Here is a 24,315-nt window from a genome sequence, read left to right as displayed (position 1 = left end):
TAGTTGTGCCCTGCGCAGAAGGTTGGTATTTTAGACATTCTTTTTAATGGTGGTCTTTGTCATGTCTGCTAATTGTTTTTAGCTTTCCATGTAAGGAGGTGATGCTTTGTTGTTGTTCTATTTTTACTGCTTTTTGAAAAAAAGTATCTTGAAACAAAATTGCAAATTGCATGAAGAAACCTAATTATATAGATTTAATTTAAAATCAGCATTATAAGAAAGATTGGTTTTGATTGTAATTTAATTTTCCATAGCTGTTACATATTAAGGAAAAAGAAGGTAAAATAATTTCCATCATATTGTTTGTGTTGTGAAGCTTATTCTCACATAGAGTTCTCACTGAAGTCAATGGAGCACTGAGAATATTAGGCAGCTTCTTGGCACTGTTAATGTTGCAGTTTGGATCTTAATGTGTCACTACTGCTGTGGTGGGTTTTTTGTGGCTTTCTTTTTTTTAAGATACTGATTATTTTTCCAGGTTTTTTTAGGCTGAATCCCGATTTTGTCTCATAGATACATGGTATATGCATTTGGCCATTTTAGAATAGTCTAATGTAAAATATTTAGCATTCATGGTGATAATTACTATTTGGATATAAATGTTTACTTGCTAGTTTACTGAAAATAATTCAATTTTCCTTTCTTGTTATGGTATAAACTATTACTTTGTGTGCCATAAAAAGGCTTTCTTCTGTATACTGGTATTCATTTTTTACTTTAGTTATCTCTTTAAAAATGCAGTGATCTGCACAGAATGCTTCCAGCATAAAGTGTTTTAAAAACTCCTAATAAAATCGAATGCCTGGTAAATACTAAATTTACAAGTGTTCCGTTAACTATCTTTCAGGCCATACTTTTATACCTGTGCTGACTACAAGGTAGTTTGTATTGTTAATGTAATAGTGCAGTTCTGAGTAAAGCTTCAGTGTGAAGCATGGCCTTGTGGTAGGTGTATGGTAGATAGGCAAAGCCCCATTGACTTCACTGGGATCATTGTGGAATTGAGCATCTACCCATTTGGTCCTGGACTTTTTGCCTCTTCCGAGTGGAAACATTCCAGATGGTAGAGTGAACCCAACTTCACTTTGAACGTGGTAGTTGTTTTGCTGTGAACAACAGTATTCAGAGTGTTTGAACAATAGGCTGCAGCAGGTCCGGAAATACCTGCTATTAACATAACTTTTTTTATCTCTGAAAGTCAGGTTTTGGTTCAAAAAATACTGTTGACTTCTTAGAGTTTGTTCACAGTCATTCCAGAGAACCATTTTTTGGCATGTTTGGCACATCATGATCTGGCTATTATAAGATTACTGCTGCTGTAATAATGATCTGGAATATTCCTGTCAAACTCTGATAAGTCTCAAAAATTTCATAGAATTTATAAGTACTCTGACTAAAGGCTATGTTGACCTACCATGCCTATTCCTGTAGCCTTTTTAATAGGGGCATATGGCACATGTCTCTGTCAAGCCTAGGTTTTTAGCTGTTTTTATGCCAAGGGAGGCTTTTTGAATTTGTTTTTTGAGCTTGTTCTTAAAATATGGAGAGGATATTGCTGTATCCACTTGAAGCTCTGTAGAGGCTAATGGGGTAGAGGCTAATGGGATCAGAGTCCTTATTGAAAAATTGCCCCTCAGTAATTGATTACAAATTGTTCAGGATCTTAGTTTTTCATTTCATCAAAAAGACCTTAACACTGGTTCAGTACTGCCAGAGAGGGAAGATTGCTGCCTAATGAATGAACAACACTTCGTGGTATTTTTTTTGTGATGGGATCACTGCACTGCCTGGCGAGATATGGCAACAGGGAGGTAAAGCTACATTTTCCTGTGTCTTTTGATGGTGGGCAGTGAATGGAAAGTATAAAATTCAAGTACTGACAAATCTTGTTCCAACCCTATTTGTAGCTGACTTATTATTAGGTGTTTCTGAGAAAATGTATTACCAAGAAATTGTCACTTCAGAATCATTCTGGACCCCAAAGACACTTATGCCATTATTAGGTGAACAAGTAATTGGGATGTGAGGTCAATTTTTTTTTTAATGTCAGAATGCTCTTTTCATGTAACTTTCTAACAGAATTGCTAATTCTGGTTTATTAAGGTTTGAATTTATATGCGTTTAACTTTCTGAGAAATTTATTGTGTGGAATAAGTATGGCTTTGGAGACAACTAGGCTGCAAGGTTTTTATTCACTATTATGTGATGCATTGTTAATGGAGTCAGTGGATTGTATCTTGGACTTCAAAAATAGTGATGTTTGTAGTCTATGGGAAGGTAAAATTATATCCTTGGCCAGCTGTGCCAGTAATAAAACATTTCATGCGCCAGATTGAACAGAGGAGAGGTAAAATGGAGCTCTGAAAACTGTTCAAAAGAACAGAATAAAATCTGAAATTTGGAGTGTATATAGTGGTAAATCTAGGGAGTATGAGGAGGGAATCACTAAACCATGAAATCAATATCTTGTGACTTTTAAAAAAGTTTAATAAAAATGTAATTGTAAAGTAACATTATTATGCTCTCAAAATGATTTGTGTGTGTATTGGTAGGTTTTTCTTTAATCACTATACTTTGAGAACACAAAGGTTGAAAGATAAACAAAGATGCCACCCTAATCATTCTAAATTTTATGTCCACATTATCTGGTAGATGGAATTTGACTATTAATTTGGTTTTATATGTTTTCTCTGTGTGATATTTGTGCATTATTAGATGACTAGACTGGCCAAGGCAGACCTGTTACACTTGCCTGAGTTAGGCATTGTTTGCCATGCCACTAAACCTGCCGACAAGTGAAACCTTCATGGGGGAAATGAGATCGAAGTCTGACCTGCTGAAGATGGACGCCCTGTCTCTGTTTTTATTTTATTTTGCTTTCTTTCCTTTGTTTCTTTTATTTTTCTTTTATTTTGTCCCTTTTTTGTTTTGTTCTGTTAAAATCTCTTTCCCTTGTACTTGTGAACTGGTACTTCAGTTCTGTAAAAATGGTGTTTTGTAAAGGATTCACAGTGTTTCATTTTGAAGTTGACCTGAAGCTGCTTATGAATGGTGGATGGTATACACAGAGTTTAGAATATGATTTAATTTTTATGCAGTGAATTGCAGATGAATTTGACTTGGAATACATTTAAGCATCTAAATTCAACAGATAAGCACATTGTGGCAGAAGACAGGAATAGTGAAAAATATATCAGTTTTAAGATACCTTCATTCTTTATGCTTTATGACCTGAAACTCTTCTAGAGAAATTAACTTCACTAAGTAAACTCATGATCTTTCTCTGCTATTTTTCCTCTTCTTGGCAGAGTAGTTTTATTTTAGGTTTCATGGTCTGCTTAAAAGAAAGCTTACTATTTATGTCTAATATGAAGAGTTTGAGTATTTTTTAAATTGAACTTTCATGAATATTGAATATCATGAAATACTTGTTTGCTTCTGATGAAACCTTGCTCCAGTGAGGTCAGTGGCAGTAAGATTTCATCCTTTTGATAATTTTCAGAAAAAAACTGTTTACCACTCATAAGTACAAATGCAGCCTGAAGTTTTGGTTGGAATGTGTTGTGTGAGGCACATTGTCTTTTAACACTGTTATTTGTGGGAAGATTGAATCAGTTCTCTCTCTCTGTGTGTGTGTGTGTGTGTGTATGTGTGTATTGCACTTTGACATACTTCAGTGGTGGTTGTTTCAATAGGAAGTTTAAAAAAAAAATGCTTCTCAGTCATCTCACAATCTCAGAAGCCCTGGCAGCTCATGCTAGAGGGATTGAGAAGGTTCTTAGCCCTAAATGATGTTCTTATTCCTGTGAAACACAAGCCCTGAGAAAGAAGTGGTGGGACTAGGTGGTGTGTCTAGTCCTCAGGCATTCCTCTTGCCAGCCAGCTGCATTGGGATCAATTGGTTTCACTCTTGTAATGCACCAGGCTGCGCACTGCAGCTTAAGAGCTTTGTGATCTCTGTTGGATTTAGCTGTGGCAGTTGAAGTAATTGCCAGTAGGTATAATCTCTTTATTTACTGCTGCTAAATCCAATCAGAATGATGAATTGGATCACACAAATTATTTTATTCCTAAGTATGCATTTCTCATTGATTTAGCAGGAAAATAACAATTCCTTTAGTTATGTTTAAAGGAGATGTGAAATGTAAGTATTTTTGTAACAAGCAAACTTTATTCCTGAAGAAGCAGTTCAGGGATGACGAATAACCATGTAGTTTCAGTACAAAGAGTAGGAAACTAATTGGAGGGGGGTAAAAGTATTGGTGTTAGTACTTGCTAAACTCAGATATTTCTGTGCAGCATTTAGCAAAAGGATTCTGATATGGATGAGCTTGTCTAAGGCTTTTCAGCATTTTGATAATACACAAGAATAACAATCCTAACTGATAACTTAGGACAACTGTACCTTTCCTAAGAAGCATAAACTGTTTCTAAGCAATGCATAGCTAATCTACATCTGCTTCCAGATTTCTTTGCAAAGTGAAGAATCAATAAATAAATGATCACAGAATCTGTAATTTACTAAACATAAGAGCTTCTAGGAAGTCTTTATAAGGATGTGATATAGATATGGCATATTTTTTTTGTCTATTTCCTTCATTAGAAAATAAGAATCTTGAACACATTTCCATTCAGTTTTTAAATACCATGAGATTAAAAAATGAAACAGCTATTCTTAAAGTGCAGTCCTAATTTGTTGCAACATAATCCAAGTTTTGTTGTATCATTATGGGTTTGTGCTCCTTTTTATCTCTGTGAGTTGATTTATAAACTCCGAAACTTAAGGCCAGTAACTTGTGAGGTTGTTTGGCCTCACATAATTTCTTTTTTCAAAACTGTAAAGAACAGGGAAGCAAATTTGCAAGGTATTTCAGATTTTCTCTTTTTTTTTCCCCATGTTATTTTTTTTCTATAGAATTGTTAAAAAGTTTCATCTGATCTTAAAAGCTTGAGAAGGATTTTTTGAAATGACAATATGAATATTCAGGCAAATTTTCATTATGTAGAGATAAACCCTTTCTCATTCCTGAATAAAATAAATGGATCTTTGTTGGTGACATGAAACTGACCAACTAGATTCTGTATTTAAAATAAAACATTAGATTTTTGAAGGACCGAAGTATTCTGGAAATAGTGCTGCTAACTTCAGAATTCAGATATGCATGTTATTCATTCTTTGAACTGCTGTCACAGTGTACTTAACTGAAAGTGTTCAATGGATTTGTTGAGCAACTTTTGAGCAAATGGATAATTCCAATTACTTTAGTAAGATGACTTGAAGTTTAGATATGCATTTAAGTACCTTTCTGAACCTGATTCATTCTCATGTGCAGTTATGTGCCTAGTCAGTTTTTACTATGAAAAGGCTAAAATGACTAAGCATCTCTTAAGTTTGTCTGGTTAAGTGTATATTGAATTGGCTGTATGTAAGCGCATACTTAAATTAGGCATATACTTATGTATGTCATTGACCTAGGATCTGAATTAGAATTCAAACATGCCACTTGAGGAGGCATTTCTGCCGTTAGATTTACTTGCACCTTGTCTGTTGATCCTCTAGAAGCCTGCAAGAGTGTCCAGTTAATTGCAGGATGCTATCTGTTCAGGATAAGGTCTGGTTTGCTAGTTGTTTAAAAACCCTTCAGTATTTCAGTTTTCAGAAGAACTGATACATAATTCTATGCCTAATTTGCATGCACAGCTGCTGGAACTGTATATTCAAAAGCCTGTTAGTTAGCTACATATTAGGCAGGATGTGCAGCAAAGTATCTGATATTCATGAGCAGTCAGGCAAATCAGGTGCAACTCTTATTGCATGCTGGACTTCAAAATGAGATCTTTTAAGAGTGCTGAACATTGTGATGATGACTTGGATTCATGCATGTTTTAAAAAAAGCCCTGGAAGTCATTATTGCACAGTTAATTCTTAAGTGCTAATAATTTTCCTATTTTTCTCCTTTAGATAGCAAAATCAAGTGGTTTATTACATGTTAAGGAGCAAGGTGCCTCAAAATTTAACATAGATAAATGTAAATAGGAAGCATGAGAAAAAGATGGGTACTGTTATTTTATCTTTTCTATTCCACCCATGATACATATCAATTAAGTTTCATTTAGATTTGTTTGTCCTTTGGTCCCAGTCCTTGCTGCAGACCTGTAAAACAGTTTTGCAGCACTTCTCTTTCTTTTTAAAGTAGCACATTTCCTGTGGCATCTACTGGAACTCCTATAGCTAAAACTGCAGACTGTTTTGAAACACATCATGTTTTACTTTTTGACAGAATATTTTTATATTTATTTCAAAAGCCTAAAGTTATAGTTTTTGTAATTAAAACACATACAGTTTGAACCAAAGCAGTAAAAGCCACTTGACTTTTAAATCAAAGTTTCACTAAAACATTTACTTCGATATGCATGGGGTAATACCAAAGGGCTCAGCTGGGTAGCATATGTACAGTTATCACAGTAATTTTGAATAGATCATAAGTACTTAGTATAATTAGTTCTTTCTGTAGTTTTTTTAGTTTCTAGTATTTGTACCAGTTTAAATCTTTTGCATTTCAAATTTAATATGTACACTTAATTGGTACTCACAATTGTTTAACTATTAGATCTTTTGATTTTTGAAGATTTTTAGGGTGTTAACAGTCTAACCTACATTTAATTCAGATTAGATATTATTATATAAAATCTTAGCATCACGGGGAATATAATTCGGTTAAAATCATAGGATATACCTATTTCTGGAAAATACAACTTGCTTAGCTGGTATTTTAGGATTTTCTTCATTCTCAGTAAATTTAAAGGAAATACATCAGCTTCAGATAAACCGAGGTGACTTATTTTTTTCTGTCTTTTCCTTCTCTACCTCCAACCTCACTCACAGTATGTATTCTGTGGAGTCAGAATAGTTCAGTAGTCAGTATTTTATTTTCATTTATTTTTACATCCAAAGCAGGTACTACCAGAGGAATAAATAAGCACAGATTTCAGTTAGCACATAGTTTGGTTTTTCTTTCTTCTTTTTTTTTTTCTTTTACTGATTTGGTTATTTGCCATTTCTGGGGATTAAACTTTAAAAAATGTTCTTCTTTTCTGTATCTGATGTTCTGTGTGCTATTAGTGATGCAGCCAACACGAACGGTTGTCATGTGTAAAACAACTTTCGATCACCGCGAAAACACCGCCCTGGGAAAGCGTCCATGCTTGATATCGTTTGGTTCATGAACATTAAGTTTCCAGTACAGGTGACCCATAGCTCAAAGTGTTAAATAATTGTATACATTATTCAGTTTTTAAAATAATAATCCATTAATGAGATTTCTAGTCTTTGAAGTTTTGCTCACTTCTGTTTTTCCTAGTAGAGCAGGGTAAAAGGAAAAACTTAAGTTCTTATTTGTTTCTTTTGTAAGGATCTGGTAGATAGATTCGTTGTTATTTATTACATTTTTAAATGCAAGGGTAGTTGTAAAATCATAGAACAGGTAACATCTGTGTAGCATTCCAACTCTGTGTAATATTTTCATTTGCTTCTTCAGGTAAAATCCCAGATGAAGCCAAAGCCCTTTCTCTGTTGGCGCCTGCTCCTACTATGACAAGCTTGATGCCTGGTGCAGGGTTGCTTCCCATACCTACACCAACCCCTTTGACTACAGTAAGTAAAATTCTGCTTGCCTCTATACTCAGCCATTGCCATGTTCAGAGAGCAAGAACTATCTTATCCATGGATGTTGGCCTCCTGTGTGCTACATCGGAGAGGGTTAAGGTGTGGTACCTCTTTTGAGGGTGGATTGCAAGATGTTTGTGTACTACCTTTCCTGGGGTTTTCTTTCAGAATATTAGTTCGCAAAACATTGGGTAAATACTGGTTTGGATTGTGACAATTTTAATTCTTGTCCTTCCCTAGACCCTTTAACTATTATGTTTAATCACATTTTTACAAGGTGGACAGCACTGGCACTGGACAAAATTAGTTTGACACAGTTCTTTGGAATATTAAAATGTGGCATTAGGGTGCTTTTACTCGACATATCTGCAAAAGGGCTTTTGACTGTTTGCATAACATTATTTTTATTACAAAAAGCATAGGGAGTTGGCTGCTGCTACTTCTGCTCTGTTCACTTTTGTCTCTGTAAGCCTTTATTGACATCAGACTGCTGTGAACTATTCAGGGAAAATTTCAAGTTAAAATAGAGTATTTTTTGTTATAAAAATAAAACTACTGGTGGCTTGTTGAGAATTTGTCACACTTGTTAGAAAATCTCTTTGCTGGAAAGACTTTTTGGGTGAAGAAAACAAAATTCAAACCAGGAACTTAGCAAACCAATTTATTGGTGACTTTTAAGTGCCCTTTTTTAGTAACATTTCCCAGAGAAGACTTCAATTCCCAATTCCAGAAATTAGATCTGTATTGTCCTCATTCTCTAGGAAGTGACTAGGAAGAACTTAGACTTAATATCCTCTGCATTTTGACTGTAATTAATCTTGCCTTACATGATGCGTTTGTCCTAAAGGTACCTTATTTTTCCCTTTGGTGTTTCCTATTACAGAACGAATAGGCCCAAGAACACTAGCAGTATCTAAAGGCATCTTCCTCAATTTGATTGACTGCAATCATTAGAAATTCAAGCCTCAGTATTTTCTGGTTGATACACTGCATCTCCCTATCCTGACCTCTTCGATAAGATGCTAACTGGTAGCGTGCAGAAAACATTTAACTATGGAAGGTTATTTATGGATGGATTTATTGTTTTTCATAAAAAGTGCTTGACTGGGACCTTAAAGTTGAAACTATCATTTATATTCATTAGATTTATTTTTATAGAAATGCATAAGGTAGGCAGGTATTAACAAGTGAAATATCTACCACCAGTGCTTGGTTGCAAACTATATTCTGGTTTGTCTTTTCCAGCTTGGTGTTTCGCTTGGCACTTTGGGAGCTATACCAGCAGCAGCATTGGACCCTAACATTACTGCACTGGGAGAAATACCACAACCACCAATTATGGGGAATGTGGATCCATCCAAAATTGATGAAATAAGGAGAACAGTCTATGTTGGAAACTTGAATTCCCAGGTAGCTTTTTTTATGTGTGATGGAAATACTAATGGAAGGTATAGAACTGTAATTTGAGTTCTAATCTTGCTTGTAAAAGTTTTTGTTAGTTGATGACAGTAAGAATTGAAACAAGAAACCCAGGTCTTTTGGTTACTAGTGGTATTTCAAATATTGAATATTCCTGTGACAATCAGATCAAATGAGACTGTGAAATTCACTTTGGCAGTATGCCAGAGAAATCAAGCTGTAGCTAAAGGTAGTTGTAGCTGTTCAGGATGGTGTGTGCTAAAAAAATGTCCAGCTGGGTTGTGCTAGCTCAGAATTCGTGAGATCAAGGTAACTGTTCCCCACAATACTGTGCTGTGCCTAAGTGCAGTAAAATGAAATGAGATGTCTTGGTGGAATTTGAAAAATTAGCATAAATACATTTGAGTTTCTGTAAGAGGAAAGTTGGGTCTGTCAAGCTTTCTTTCCAGCAGTTAATTGAATTAATTGAAAAAATACATGCTTTTGACTGATGGCAATGTAAGTGTTGGCTTTTTTTAGCTGTCAAAGTAGCTACCATAGTGTTGAAATATTATTGATCACGATAAAACAAGCTAGAAGCTAGTAAAAAACATCAGATGAAAGCTAAATCTTGTTACACTGTTTGGATTTTCTAAACTGATCAAAATTGACAGTTGATAGCCTGGACGCAGTTATCCAAGGAAATTCCTCATCGGTTACTTCAAACGGGGTGCCTGAAAAGTGCAAAATCCTGTGTAAAGGCTTTCTTAACCAGATGTAGGACTCCAGGACTTGTGGTCACACTATTTTAGATTGTAGTATATTCTTTAGACAGGTGGAAGAAAAAATAGGTGACATGAAGTGTAACATGGCCAAACTCATGTCACCTGTGTAGTAGCAAGGAGAGATCTTTACAGAATCTGTAGCTCTTAGATTACGTGCTACATTGGGTAAGTGATTTTCTTTATATATTTTACTTCAGCTGCGTTCTTTGATTCTTTCTAGACTACTACAGCAGATCAGCTGCTTGAATTCTTCAAGCAAGTTGGAGAAGTCAAATTTGTGCGAATGGCAGGAGATGAGACACAACCAACGCGATTTGCTTTTGTGGAATTTGCAGACCAAAATTCTGTTCCTCGAGCTCTTGCCTTTAATGGAGTTATGTTTGGAGACAGGCCACTGAAGTAAGAAATTATTATGCATATCACTATTGAATAAGATTTCTTTGTATTCTTGTACATTTATGACTCTGTGCAGGAGACTGCTGTGATGAGTGATTTTTACATATAAGGACCTGTTAACAAGCTGGAACATTTTTCTTAACTCCAACTTCAAGGTTGGGCATCGCTCTCTCTGAAAATAGAACATGGATGGCATTGAATAAAATACATTTAATCTTGTGGTAGTGGAAGCAGTAATAGTGAAAAAATTTGCAAAATCCTTAGTATTAAGTAAGTTCTCTATATATGTGCATGTAATTGATAGGCCTTAATGTAGAAATTTGATGGGAAATAGATAAGTAGATTCCTATACTTCTACTAGAAAATATTTAACACAGAAATACTGTGCTGCATTTATATAAAAGTGTTAAGACTTGAAAGCAATAAAAGACATTTCAGATAGTTCGGACAAATGAGTATTAGGAGAAAACTGTAGTTTTGCTGAACTTTGAACTTTGTAGTCATACATGGTAGTTGAGGTGTTATTTTTAATTTTCACTTTCAAGTGTTTGGGAGTTAAAGGTTTGGTTTTTCCTTGATTCAGAATAAATCACTCCAATAATGCGATAGTGAAGCCTCCTGAAATGACACCACAAGCTGCTGCCAAGGAACTGGAAGAAGTGATGAAGAGAGTAAGGGAAGCCCAATCTTTCATATCTGCAGCTATTGAGCCAGGTAGGTATATTACATTTGTGACCTAACAGACATCATCTAGGTGTACTTTTGCACAAACCTTTAAGAGCATTTTCAAACACAGGAAAAGGGTATTCAAAGGTGAGCAGTATGTTGTTAGAAATGAAGAAAATAATCAAAATCGTGTTCAGGCATCAAAGCAGTGGAATGAAGCTGACATTTTATTTCATGATGTCTTATTTTTTTCAGATGCATGTTCACTGAATGTTCTAAAAAAACAAAGTTAATACTAAATACCAAATGTTGGTGCTTTTAAAGTTTGAAGTACTTAAAAAAATTAGATGAAAATGCTTTATATTTTTTGTTCTGCTCTAGCCATCTCCATTAATACCATAGTTTCATTATCGTAGGGAGCTAGCATGTATATTATGCTTTCCTTATCTGCAGCAGGTTAATTTTGTCCCTGTGCTGTGCTCTTCATGTTGGCTCTAGACTGTGCATCCTTATAGCAAGTGGGGTCAGAGAATGAATCTGAGATAAAACTTAACATACTGTAAAGTGCTTTTTTAATCCAGATTGGTTTCCTGACCCCTGCTAACACTGAGATACCAGGTCAGGGAGGAAGGTGTTGGTGGGTTGAAATGTTGGACAGACATTTCAGTGCTGAGTTAAACTGATTGCAAAACCACAGCATAAAATACTTCTGAATTTGTTAATCTTGCAGTTGAGACCCTCCTTTTCCTTTTCAGTTGGGGTTTTTCATTCTTCTTATTAAACCCAGACATTGTCTTGTATAGGTTAGGTAGTGCAGAGTTTTGAGGGCTTTTGGGGAGGAAAGGGTGAGTATTTTCTGTTTTCTAGGCTTGGAAGAAAAATAGTTCTAACATTTCTGCAGTGTTCAGTGGAATAACAAACTTTCAGAGTCTGAACCAAAGTCTGTTGAGGTCACTGTTAAGGTTTCTGACTTCCCTGCCTTTGGATCAAACTTTTCACCCTGTTCTCTCCATCCCTTCCTCCCACAAACAAATGTTTGAAGAATAAAACTTCAATACTTGCACAGTGAGTGAAATATCTAAAAGTACAGAAAGTACTAATTACTATTTACATTTACGCCTGTTTTCAAAATTATGCCCTCTAAATTTATTCTTCTCTCATTTAAAAAAAGCAAATAATAGACCAAAAGGAAAACATGTTGTGATCTTGTGCATTGTGGCAGCAACATAAATCCCATTCCTAATAGCTAGCTGTTTATAATTATCTGGTTTATGTGTACTGCTGCAGGATGGCTGCACTCAACGAGTATGTGCAATGACTTTCTGGGATGTTTCTGAAGGATATTTACAAAGGAAGGAAGATGTGCAAAGAGTAGGCCCCTTGCACTATATGTGGTACATTCCACTTGTGACAGATTGTTAACTGGGATCTTTAAATGTTCTGAGCTTACACTGCAAAGTGGTTTTTTCCTCTCAGAGTCTGGAAAGAGCAGTGAAAGGAAAGGCGGTCGATCTCGTTCCCACTCTCGTTCAGAATCCAGGTCTAGTTCAAAATCCCGATCTAGAAGGAAAAGATCACACTCAAAACACAGGTAGGTATGGGTTTTATTTTGGACTAAGACCATTTTTTGCATGGTGATGGTTACTGAGATTTCTTACCAAGTTAAAAGGCAAGTGTCTCTGTAGAGAAGATAACTGACTTACACTGAGCAGATCAGAGTAACCAGGAACTTTGCCTTTCAACAGATTAATCTTTCCCTCTAAATACTAAATGTTTTCAGATTTACTTTTAACTGAAACACACCATGGGGGCTTTAACTACTGGTGTGCTTGATGGCAGCACGTGTTTCACATTCACAGACAAGCTGTGTGATAGTGTCCACAGTCAAGTCCACACCGTGATCACAAGCCCATCTATGTATTGCATATCTTCCTTGATGACATGAGGTGTTATGGGCCCATCAAGGTATAAATAATTCACCCTTATGTTGCCAGTCCAAGTCCACCTAAGTGACTGCAGTCTGAGCAGCCTGATCCACCTTGCTGTTTGTTTTGATGTTCCTCCATGGCCTGACTCTTGGGTACATGAGCATCTACATGACAGTTTTACAACCAGGCTCTCTAGCTGGGCAGCAGTTTCTGGCTGCACTGGGGCAGCCCAGATGGGTTTCCCTCTGCACTGCCAGTTACTCTGCTTCCACTGCTGCAACCCCACAGAGTATTTGTCACCACCCAAAAGTTGGTTCAGGGGTAGGCCATTGGATACTTTCCTCAATCAGTGATATTTACAGCCAGCTAGATGGGTTTCACTTCTGCAAACTGGCTTGATTCACTTTTTCCTTCAGCAGTTTCTGTGACTGGTCATGTAGGATTCCTAGTGTGGCCTTCCACCTCAAATGCTTTCCTACTATGTGACTGTCCTGGGTTCAGCTAGGTTCACTTAGGATAGAGTTGGTTTTCTTTCAAGTAGTTAGTGTAGCACTGTGTTTATGATTTAGGATGAGAGCAATATTGATAACAGTGATGTTTTTAGTTATTGCCAAGTGTAGCTGAACCCAGGACAGTGAAATACTGGATATCAAGAAAAATTTCTTCACTGAAAGAGTGATTAGACATTGGAACAGGCTGCTCAGAGAAGTGGTGGAGTCAGCATCTCTGGAGGTGTTCACAAAATGTGTAGACATGGCACTCCATGACATGGTTTAGTTAACATGGTGGTATTGGACAGACCTTGGTCTTGATCTTAGATGTCGTTTCCAACCTTAAAATGATTCTATGATTTTTTTTTAGGGCCAACCAGGGAACAGGGCATAATCTGTCTCATTTTCTGGCAGTTTGTTACATGATGGGGACTCTCCAACATGTGTCACATCCTCCTCTGGTAGCATTGTGAAATCTTTGCCTTCTGGCCAGTCCATGATCAGCTACAGAATTCCTGGGCAACTGGGCTTTCCTGTTGAAGCCCACTGTGTGATCAGTGCAACCTACTTGCTCCATGTAGTATCAGTTGCATGATGTGTAGAGAACACCCAGCCCAGCACTAGCAGCCAGAGTGCCAGGAGGAGCTGGGATTCGGTACCAACCACCTTCCAAAGCAGTTCAGACACCTTTGTGGGCTGCCTATATCTCTTTTTCACTTGGAGTGGGCCTTGGATCCTCTGTAGCCCTGACTCCAAAACCCCAGGGGTTGACCTGAAGTCTCCCCTGGAGCTTTCTGCCAGAGACTCCAGGTAGGGTGATTCTCCCCAGCTGCGGCATAGAGCACTTTCTTTACATTTGGTTCTGCCCGGATTGACTCAAAGGCTCCTGTGTGGACTATTTGCTCTTTGATTTATTTAAATGCTTCTCACTGCTCATTCTTCTGTGTCACCTGATGGAGAGGGCTTACAGTCAGGCTGTAATTTGGAATATACATTCTCCAGAAATCTACAATGCTTAAGGCTTGTGTTACTGTTTTGCTAGTTGGTAGAGACATAGTTGCTATGTTGTTGATCTCATCCATTGGGATTTAACAGGGCCTGTCCTGACACTTTCTTCCTAAAAACTGCATCTTCTGGGCAGATCCCTTCATCTTACTTTGCTTTATGGCAAAACCAGCTTTCAGAAGGATTTGAACTATTTTCTTCTTTTTCACAAAAACTTCTATGTTACCCATGTCATCCCTGTATTGCAAGTGCTCTGGAGCTTCACCCTTTGAAGTCTGGCAAATGGTGGGACTGTGTTCCCGCCGCTGGGGCAGTGGATTCCAGGTGTGCATGCCATCCTTCCAAATGAAAACAAACTGTGACCTGCATTCTGCTGCCAGAGGGATTGAGAGAAAAAAACATCAGCAATGCCAGCTGTGGTGTACATACCTCTTGGCTGCCACTGACTCCAGTTCATACTGAAGTTGCAGCATGTCCAGCATGGCAACACCCATAAGGGTGGCGTGACTTCAGGCCACAGTAGTCCATTGTCAGCCTCCACTCTCCATTGGACTTCCACACTGGTCATATTGGACTTTTAAAGGGTGAGCAGGTTCTGCTGGTAACTCTCTGACTCTTCAGTTGCCAGATCATCTTGTGGATGGGAATCAGGGAGTCTGCGTTGGTGAGATGTTGCCATTGGTGTACTGTAGTAATTGACACCTGGTGTTCTGAGACACAGAGCAGAGTAGACAACTATTCAAATTCCTCTGTCTCCAAGGCAGTTATGCCAAAAGCTCACCCCACCAGCAGCCTTTTATGTCCTTGAAATACCTTCTGAGGCAGTCTTATGTCCAGGATGCATGGTGCTTCTGGACCAGAACATGTGGGGTATTTTTGCCACTCATATCCAGTTAGACTTATTTCAGCCTCCAGTACAGCTAGCTGCTGGGATCCTCCTGTCATACCAGAAATACAGATGGGTCTGTCCCATTACAGGACAAAGTGCACTGGTGTCCACTAGAGCCTTGTAGTCTTGTGGATCTGATATGCCAGGCCATCAGATCCACAAAGTCTTGATTGTGCCTTTATTCCTCCTGTCTGGATGAGGGGATCCTCTAGTTCTGCTCATGGTATTTGTTACTCACTTCTAAAAATTACTTAGAAGTCTCTTCAAGAGGATCATAGGTACACTCAAGCCTTCCACTTGGTCTGGGGGACTGCTAACTGAAAAACAGAGCGGCATTTTTCCTTTCAAATATTCTATCACTTTATCAGTGTCCTGTGGTTGTTTGAGAATGAACTTCTAAACCACTAAAGATGCAAATTCCCTGGTGTTTTTGTGTAGCCCTGGCTGGAGGCCAGACACCCACCAAAGCTGCTCTATCACTCCCCTTTTCAGCTGGACAGGGGAGAAAATACATACTGAGGGGCTTAGGAGTTGAGATAAGGACAGGGAGAGATCATTCCACAGTCAGTGCCAGGGGCAGAATAGATTCAACAGGGAATAAAGGAAAGAAACTCTCTAATTTATGACACTGCACGGCACACCCAGTGACACCAGAGTGGGGTAATGAGAAGTGTGACCAAATCTTAAAGCACCTTCCCCCACCCCTCCCTCCTTAGCAGGCTTCACTTCAGTCATGATTTCTCCCTTCTTCCCCCTCCTCATTGTGGCATGGGGAGAGGCAGGGAATGGGAGAAATGGTGTTTCAGTCAGTTCCTCATGAGCTGTTTTCCTTCTGCAGATCTTAAAACACCTCTACCTCCTCCTCACCCCTCCCTTCTTAGCAGACTTTAGTCATGATTTTGCTCCCTTCTTCCCCTCTACTGTGGCTGGGGGCATGGCATTCCTGACACTTCTGCTGCTCCAATGTGGGGTCCCACCCATGGGAGACAGTCCTCCACAAAATTCTCCACTGTGAGTCCTTTCCCACAGGGCTTCAGCTCTTCACCAGCTGCCCCAGCATGAGTCACTGCTGTGGTGCACAGTCATAAATCATAGAATGTCTCTCAGGCCCAGACTGCTCCAGCCTGGTCCTCCACAGGGTCACAAGCTACTCCCCAGAAAACCTGCTCCCGCATGGGTGTTCACTCATCTCTGTGTCTCTGTCTCTCTCCATGGGCTGCAAGTGGTGGCAGGGTCTTGCTCTAGCCTGGGTCATAGTGTCTTCTGTATGTCTACACCTGCTCCAAACAGCGTGGGTCCTCTCCACGGGCTGCACGTGGGGCCTTAGCCTTTTCCGTGGGCTGTGGGGGGGACACCTGCTCCACCATGGGTTTCTCCACAGGCTGCAGGGCCATTTTCCTCTCTGGCACGTGTGGCATCTCCTCCCCACCCCCTTCCCTGGCCTTGATGTCTGCACAGTTTCTTACACCTTCTCATTCCCTTCTCTGGTAGCAAAAAGCAGCTGCCTGTGGGGTTTTTTTTCTCCTAAATGTGGTTCCCAGAGGTGCTGTGACTGTCACTGATGGGCTTGGCCTTGGTCAACATCAACTCTGGCCTTGAGCTGGCTGGTGTTTGCTCTGTTGAGCCTGCAGAGAGCTTCTGGCTGCTTCATGCAGAAGCCACCCCTGTAGTCCCCCTTCTCCACCAGAACCCAGCCACATAAAACTACGATGGCTGATGTCTGCCAATATTCTCCTATATGCCATGCTACCTGTAACTACCCAGCCTCACTTGAATTCTTAAAACAATTTTTTGTAACCTTAAACAAGACCTGAAATAACTTCAGGAGACAGCACTAGGAGGACACTTAGAATCCTCAAAAGCTGCTGTAAGCAGCCTGACGGAATAAGGGGAGCAAAAGAAAGTATCTCCCCACTGTCTTCTCTTGAGTGCAGTTATTACTGAATTCCAAGGTATGGGCATGACAGCAGTGACACATGCAAACACAAACTTAATCTCATGACCAGTGATGTTGTTATATCATATGTCAGCATCACATACTACAGCAAAATGGAAACCTGACTCTTTTCCTAGAGGTGATAAGCAGCACTGCAGGAAATATGTACAGTAAGTACAGGTTTACATACTACACCATTGTGACCAGCAACTAATGAAGTTAATTAACTAAAACAATCCTGAATTATCATCACTGTTTTCAGCACAAATTGGAAACATAACCCCTTACATATCACTGCAGTAATCCTAGTATTATTTTGTATTGAAACAAACTAAATTGACATTTAAAGATGAACTTGCATTTTTCCACTTGTGGAAAACACATGCTTTAAACAACTGTTGATAGTTTTTTGGGTTTTTTAATACACTTTACTACTGCTACTGTCAGTTGTGAAAACATGCTGATTAAAGGCCAGTCTTAACTGGTTGAGGCACCTGCATCCCTAAGGTTAAACTATAGTCACTACTTCCCTGTTTTACTATTTTCTAAAACACTGAAAACATTTTCATCTCTACAGTGTAAAACTTATTCAAGGTCTATTTTTTTCCTTTGTTGGTTGACCTATTTTTATGAAATTTCAATAATTAAAATGTTTTTCAATATTAAATATTTTTCTTCTGGCCTTACTCATATAGAAGTAGGTCTGGCAACAGATCACTCTCAAGACACAAGGACAGACGCAGATCTAGAAGCCCCCTGAAGAAACGGTCTAGATCTAGAGAAAGGTGGAAATCAAGGAGTCGCTCTCATTCTCGGTGAGTTACATTCCTCAGAAGTGATACCATTCTTCTTAGCACACAATACAGAGTTGTTGAAAAAATTTTAACATACTTTTTAATTGATGGTAAAGGATGCAATCTCTCAGTGCTTTAACCTGGCTCTAAGCTTTGTCTCTGAGACAAAATAATAGAACGTGAATTTTACAGAAAGTAAATTTTAATGCTGAGTGTACTGGTTTTGGTTGGGGTAGAGTAAATTTTCTTCATAGCAGCTCTTACCATGGACACATGAGGACTTCTCATGTCTGAAGGAGTCTCTTTGAGAATCTTTAAAAATCCCAGCATAGGCACCAGTTCCAGTAGATAAAGCAAATTCTGTCAGCCTGGTTCTCTAGGACATGTAAAGACCTGCGAATCAATTTCTGCTCTTGTACTTTCTCCTGTTTCTTATTTTCATCTGTCTTAGAGGAAGGTCTAGGACTCATGTGTGTCTGCTAGAAAGGAATGATGGAGTCTTGCACTTCCAAATAATGTGAAATGGTGATCTTCCAGCCAAAGCTGCGCGTTGATCAATTTTTGTTTGGATTGACAACTAGAATTTTTCTCACTCTTTTGATGAACATGAATCATTCTGCCTGTCCCAAAGAAGCTGACTCTCTGTTTTCCTCTCTTCTGGTTTTTATTATATTAACAATTTTTCAATTATTTTATAATTATTAATGACATTAGAGGATTGAATGGTCTTGATTGAGTTTTGACCTTACGTTTGCCTTTTGAAGGCATTTGGCGAAATACTATCCCTGTTTTTATTTCTCTGTATTAATTGTTGGACTTCCAAGCAGTTCCAAAACATCAGTGAGAGAATACTGTAAAAACTTCTGTCAGTTGTCGTTATTCAGGTGGGGGTGGTTGGTTAGTCCGCAGTCGGTTTTATGTGGACACAGTTTCAGTAAGGAGTGGATTTACGGATGGTTGAGTTCGTCTGGCTTCTGACTAAGTGTAGACAGTTTATGTATGTATAGAAACACAACTGTGAGTTGAAGAGACACAGTCTCAAGGTCTAATAACATGGCCCTTAACCTCCCCTTTTCCAAGCTTGTTTCCAGTTTTTTTTATAGCTACATGAACTTCATGCTGAACAGGGGTGGAAAACTAAAATACTGAATAATTACTATTTTTCACCACAGATGCATATTTTACCTTATTAATACATGTTAAAGAGTTGCTTGTCATTTTAATTGGTAGGTTCAAAGGTGAGTTAATGCATTTGTATTTGACTTTTCACAGGGACAAGAAAAGAGACAAAGAAAAGGTCAAGGAAAAAGAAAAAGCCAAAGAAAAGGAGAAAGACAGAGACAAAGAGAAGGAGAGAGACCGCGACCGAGACAAGGACAGGGAAAGAGAGCGTGATAAAGAGAGAAACAGAGACAAGGACAAGGAGAAGGATAGGGATAAAGATAAAGAGAGAAACAAAGATCGAGAGAGAGTCAGAGACAAAGAAAGGGATAGGGACAGGGACAAGGATAAAGATAGGGATAGGGACAAAGACAGGGAAAAGGAGAAAGATAAGGAGAAGGAAAAAGACAGGGAAGATGTAGACCAGAACAAGGAAAAAGAAGATACTGAGAAAGAAGGAGAGAAAGACAGAGAGAAGGTCAAGGATAAGGAGGGAGATAAGGACAAAGGAGGAGACAAAGATAAGGACAGAGACAGAGAAAAGGAAAAAGATGGGGATAAGGAGAAGGAGCGAGAAAGGGAAAAAGAGAGAGATGATAAAAAGAAGAAAGAGAAGAGATCCAGAACACCCCCAAGAAGCTATAGCTCTTCAAGAAGATCTCGTAGCTCCAGCAGGTTTGTTTAGAAATTTGTCATGCTTTTTTCTTTGACTTGACAGCTCAGTGAGGTGCCATCCTAGCTTTATGTATCAGTTTCGCCATGTCTTTTACTAATGACATTTTTATTATTTCAGCTTTGTAGATTTTCCTATACAGAAAAATTTATTACAGTGAGTTCTATATGATGCCTGCTAGAACATAATTTCTTGTTGGGCTGCTGGTGCTTGCCATTCACATAACTATAGTCCTTGAGGACAGTAAGTAGATGATTCTTGTGCCATGTCTCTCCATTGGAGCCATCCAAAAGGTTCTGATAGTGACATCATATCTAATCTCTGTCCTGATCAAATTCTGAGTTCCTTTGTCACTTTCATACAGTACAGTGTTGGTCTGTAAATCTTAGAAACAGCTGGGTAATAGTACTTGCCGCTCTTCAGCTGGATGGCTGAACAGCAGGAAGCAAGCTTGTCACTTGTCTGGCTAGCTTTCAGAAAGGTGAATGTGTCTCATCTGAAAGGTAAGGATACCTTGGTCAGTTGGCTAGGAGACCAGGTACAAGTAAAAAGTAACATTCTGTAATGGTGCTGAGAGTTAACAGGAAGAAAATTCAAGTTAATGTAGCTATTATTTTTGCCTCTGAGGGAGGCTACACTGGGTGAAAGTCCAGATAAATTCAGCACAGCAAAAGAGAGACTGAGATTGATTATAATAAGCTCTATAAGTGGACTAACTTTTCAGTATTCGAAAAGTGTTGCAGCTAACTTAAGAAGCTTAGGTGGAAAAGGTTTTCTGAGCACCTGTGTTTGGTAATAGGGTGAATACTGAATTAAAGAGTTCAGTAATAATCACGTGCCAAATGTAGATACCAAATTTTAACTGTTACCTTGAGAGAATGAAGTGCTAGGTGAGAGATTGGGCTGGGTCATCTCTAGTAGTTGTGTTGCTTGAAGAGTAGTTGTGAATAGATTGGGCTAGAGTCCTAGTTAGCTTGCCTTTAGGGATGTCTGTTTATTATGGCGATGGCTGCTGCCTAGTTGAAATGGTTGCAAACCTTTCTAGAGAAGAGTGTCTGATAACCTGGCAATTCGGTTCCCAAGAGTTACACTGCATCAGAGTTGGACTGCTGATCCTTTACCTGATGAGTGTAAAATACAACACAAGTAGTTGTCTCTGGAGAAGTAAAGGGGGGACAGAAAATACAGGACCATCCAGGAACAAAGCAACTGACCTTGCTTTACTAGCAGACATGAAAGAACTACAAATCAGATGGCTTTGTGATTCCTAGCTGAAGGAAGAGACAGAACAGAGGAAGAGGAGGATCTGGCTTCCTTTCCAACAGATGTTTACAGGCTAGTAGAGAAGATAGGTACAGAATGTTAGTTCTGTGTGTGATTTAAGAGACACAGAATCACTTATTTTTTCTTGACTTATGTTGAATGAAGTTGTACTGGCTCAGTTTTAGCTTTAACTTATGTCTCAGTGTGTTTGCTCAGTATGTTTTTTGTTCTAATCTAGATGAGACTCCATAATAACAACTTCAGCACTTTCCATATATGTGTAAAACAGCTGGTTTTGTAGAATACTTGTACTTCAGTGTGTTACAGACTGATAACATTCTGTTTGCTGAGCAAGGACTATGAGGAAAACAGTTGTTAACTTACTCTGATCTTGACAACACCTTTGAGAGCTTCATTTTGCACTGTTTGCTTGTAAACCAAGAGGAATGGTAGAATTAAACTTCGGTTAGGCTGAACTGAAGATAAAGTGATCTCCGTGTTGTAATGCCACCTTCGAAGCTGATATTGCCGAACTTATGCCTTTTGTCTTACTGTGGGTCTTCAATTGGATTATTTTTCTGCCTGAAGAAACTCTTAACACAGGATAAGTGAATTCAGTGTGTTTCCATTGTTACAAGGTATAACTACAAGCATAAAACAAAAACCTGAAAATCTGAAGGGGTGCAACTGTTGTTTTGACTTACAGCCTCCAAATTGAAATATACCATTTTTTTTTTCCTTGTAAGATCATATATTCTTGGTGATACATGTTAAAATCAGGGATACTTAGTTGTTGCGTCAGAACATTTGGAGAACTTTCTGGTTTTATCTGGTTCCTGAGTTTATTTTTTCATTTATCTTGAATTTCTTGGTCCTGCAGAGAAAGGCGTAAAAGGAAGAGTAGAAGTCCCTCCAAATCTCCGAAAACGTCCAAAACAACAAAAAGAAAGTCTTCACGAACTCCTTCTCCAAGAAGGTCAGTTTGATATAAATAAAGGAGGAAGAATTCAGTATTTTGATTGTTTTACTGCCTTTGCATGAATCTCAGATGATTTCAGCTGGTCAGTATGATTCAGTTTGAAATTAAAACTAAACGAAACACAAAACTTCCTGGATTGAGCTTTAGTATGCTTTCAGCTAGACTTTCAAATCTTTCACAATGCAGATTTGCTTCAAATCAATAAGTGCCCTTCATCAGCTACAAATTAATTTGTTTTTTAGTTAGCAGACACCATGTGTCCTGAACATATGCATTCTTTATCCCTCTACAGTCAAAACGTATCCTTGTCTTTAGGAATGGGGTTTTGTTATGTCTGGGTAGCTTTTGGTTTTGAGGGAGTTGTGGGGTTTGGGGTTTTGTTTTGTTTTTTTGAAAACCCACAGATGAGTTTAACTTGCAGTTAAATAGTTTGAAGGTTGTTGCTGTTCTATCAAATTCTGATTTGAGTAAAAATTTTCTTAAACAGAAGCAAGAAAGAAAAGAAAAGAGAAAGAGATACAAATAATGAAAGAAGAGAAAGAGAACGTTCCACCTCCAAGAAAAAAAGTAGTAGAGAAAAAGAGGGAAAGGAGAAATCTGACAAAAGCTCCACTACTTTGAAGGTAAGCTGTATATGGCTAAGTGAACAGAGTGAAGTGATCCTAGTAGTGGAGCTATTGTTGAAATTCCATCCCTCCTTATTTCTTCTCCTCCTCCCTGCCTTCTTTTTCTTCTGTTCTCCTTATCAAATTAGTACCATTTGGGTTTAGCTTTTGCCAGTTGGAGACCTACAGTTCAGGGTAGTGGGCCAGTTTGACAAGTCTGTGTTTGGACTTTACTGAACCTATAGAAGCTTGTGCAAATAGGTTACAGAAACATTTTCTTTGGGCTTCTTTCCTTTTCTGTGCTCTGTTAGGACTTGGCTAGCCTGCCTACCTTATGAGCAAGTGGGAAGCAGACTGTGTAACTGAGGAGCAGCGTTCAGGGGCACCGTGCCTGTCAAGCTGAAAAGATAATATTAAAAGTAAACTTAGACTCTGTAGTCTCTCTCTGTTTGCTTTGGCCCTGGTCTGCATATCAAACTGCAGCAGGAAAGCTGAAGGGTTGGGGAAGAGTGGTATTGGATTTTCCCCTCTAAAATAGGAGGTGGTGTGCTTAAGAAAAGAAACATCTTCAAACTGTTTAATCGTAGAATTTGAAAAGCTGCATGCCTTTAAAGTGTAGTTTATTGTACTCAGAATTACTGAACTAAATATAATACTGTTTTATTTAGAAAATAATCCTGCTTTATTTTAAAAATGCAGTGGAATCTTAATTTCTGGAGCTATTTTTCATAGGTTTCTGTGATGCTGCTTGTTCTGGTGCTTTCTGAATATTGACAACAAAGATCACTTTATGGCAGTAATTTCTTGTGTGATGGGTTGTTACGAATGCCTGCTTCACCCAGGTGAAATTAAAGCACTTCATAATGAGGCTTTTTTAATAAGAATTTAGTATGACAAGATAGGCATGTGAAAAATGGAGACAATAAAAAATACCAACATTTGGTTGTAAGTCACATCATACAATGCCAAAAATGCCATCATTTTTATGAAATTTTTTTTGGTAGGACAAAGATCACACTAAAGAGGATCAGAATTCAGAAACTGACAAGGAAGTAGACAGAGAAGCACAAAGACCAGATGAAGTCAAACTACAGCAGAATGGGAACTGTCAACCTAATGAAGAAAACCTCTCAATTAAAATGGAAGGGGTTTAAAGCAAAGAGTGGACCTCTTATTCAACTAAGGAATGAAATCCAAAGCTTTTTATTTCCCAGAATGAGGAAGAAAATGTCAAAGCAATCAACCTAAATGTGTTGATAGTACTAGTAGCTCTTCCAATTCTTGTGATAGCTTTGTTGTCTTCTTGCTGTAAAGCAAGAGAGCACGGACCAGTAGTTATACCATGAAAAGGCAAATGCCATCAGAACTATTCATCTCTGAAAATCCATTCATTTCCATGATGGCTGTACTTATTTGTAAAATGATTTATGTTAAGTTTTGCCATAAGCTGTTACAAATAAGTAGAAACCGAAAGATGTAAACCTGTACTACCCAAAAAAGCTGCAGATACGCATTGAAGGTTGTTTAAAATAATACTTGTTGATTTAATATTGTTTTACCTTGTGGGTTAAAAAAATCCACAAGAAAATTCAATGTGTACTGTTTGATGTGCTTGGAAATGGTGCATAAATACACACTTCTATTGTTTGTAATGGCAACTGTAGGAAAAGGGGTTTTAAA

The 24,315-nt window shown here is 38.3% G+C and overlaps 1 protein-coding gene across 2 annotated transcripts; it reads left to right on the top strand.

Annotated features, from left to right (window-relative positions):
- On the top strand, positions 1-24,315 carry SREK1 (splicing regulatory glutamic acid and lysine rich protein 1). Of its 2 annotated transcripts, none has more exons than XM_084278651.1 (11): positions 1-21; positions 7,539-7,654; positions 8,912-9,076; positions 10,070-10,248; positions 10,829-10,959; positions 12,388-12,502; positions 17,856-17,975; positions 19,227-19,790; positions 21,932-22,027; positions 22,518-22,653; positions 23,640-24,315. In XM_084278651.1, the coding sequence occupies exons 2-11, from the start codon at positions 7,592-7,594 to the stop codon at positions 23,787-23,789; spliced, it is 1,719 nt and encodes a 572-aa protein (XP_084134777.1). In that variant the 5' UTR covers positions 1-21; positions 7,539-7,591; the 3' UTR covers positions 23,790-24,315. The 2 variants fall into 2 exon arrangements, with proteins under 2 accessions (XP_084134777.1, XP_084134776.1); XM_084278650.1 differs by lacking the exon at positions 1-21 and adding an exon at positions 6,997-7,247.

Source organism: Gallinula chloropus (genome assembly GCF_964237585.1).
Source record: "Gallinula chloropus genome assembly, chromosome: Z".
NCBI lineage: Eukaryota > Metazoa > Chordata > Aves > Gruiformes > Rallidae > Gallinula > Gallinula chloropus.
The sequence above is the reverse complement of the archived record's forward strand: the minus strand, read 5'-3'. Positions and strand labels throughout refer to the sequence as shown.

Coding starts and splice junctions, on each gene's coding strand:
- SREK1 (XM_084278651.1), top strand. CDS start 7,592: ATGACAAGCTTGATGCCTGGTGCAGGGTTGCTTCCCATACCTACACCA. Junction 10,249..10,828: donor TTTGGAGACAGGCCACTGAA/GTAAGAAATTAT, acceptor TCCTTGATTCAG/AATAAATCACTCCAATAATG. Junction 22,028..22,517: donor CGAACTCCTTCTCCAAGAAG/GTCAGTTTGATA, acceptor TTTCTTAAACAG/AAGCAAGAAAGAAAAGAAAA.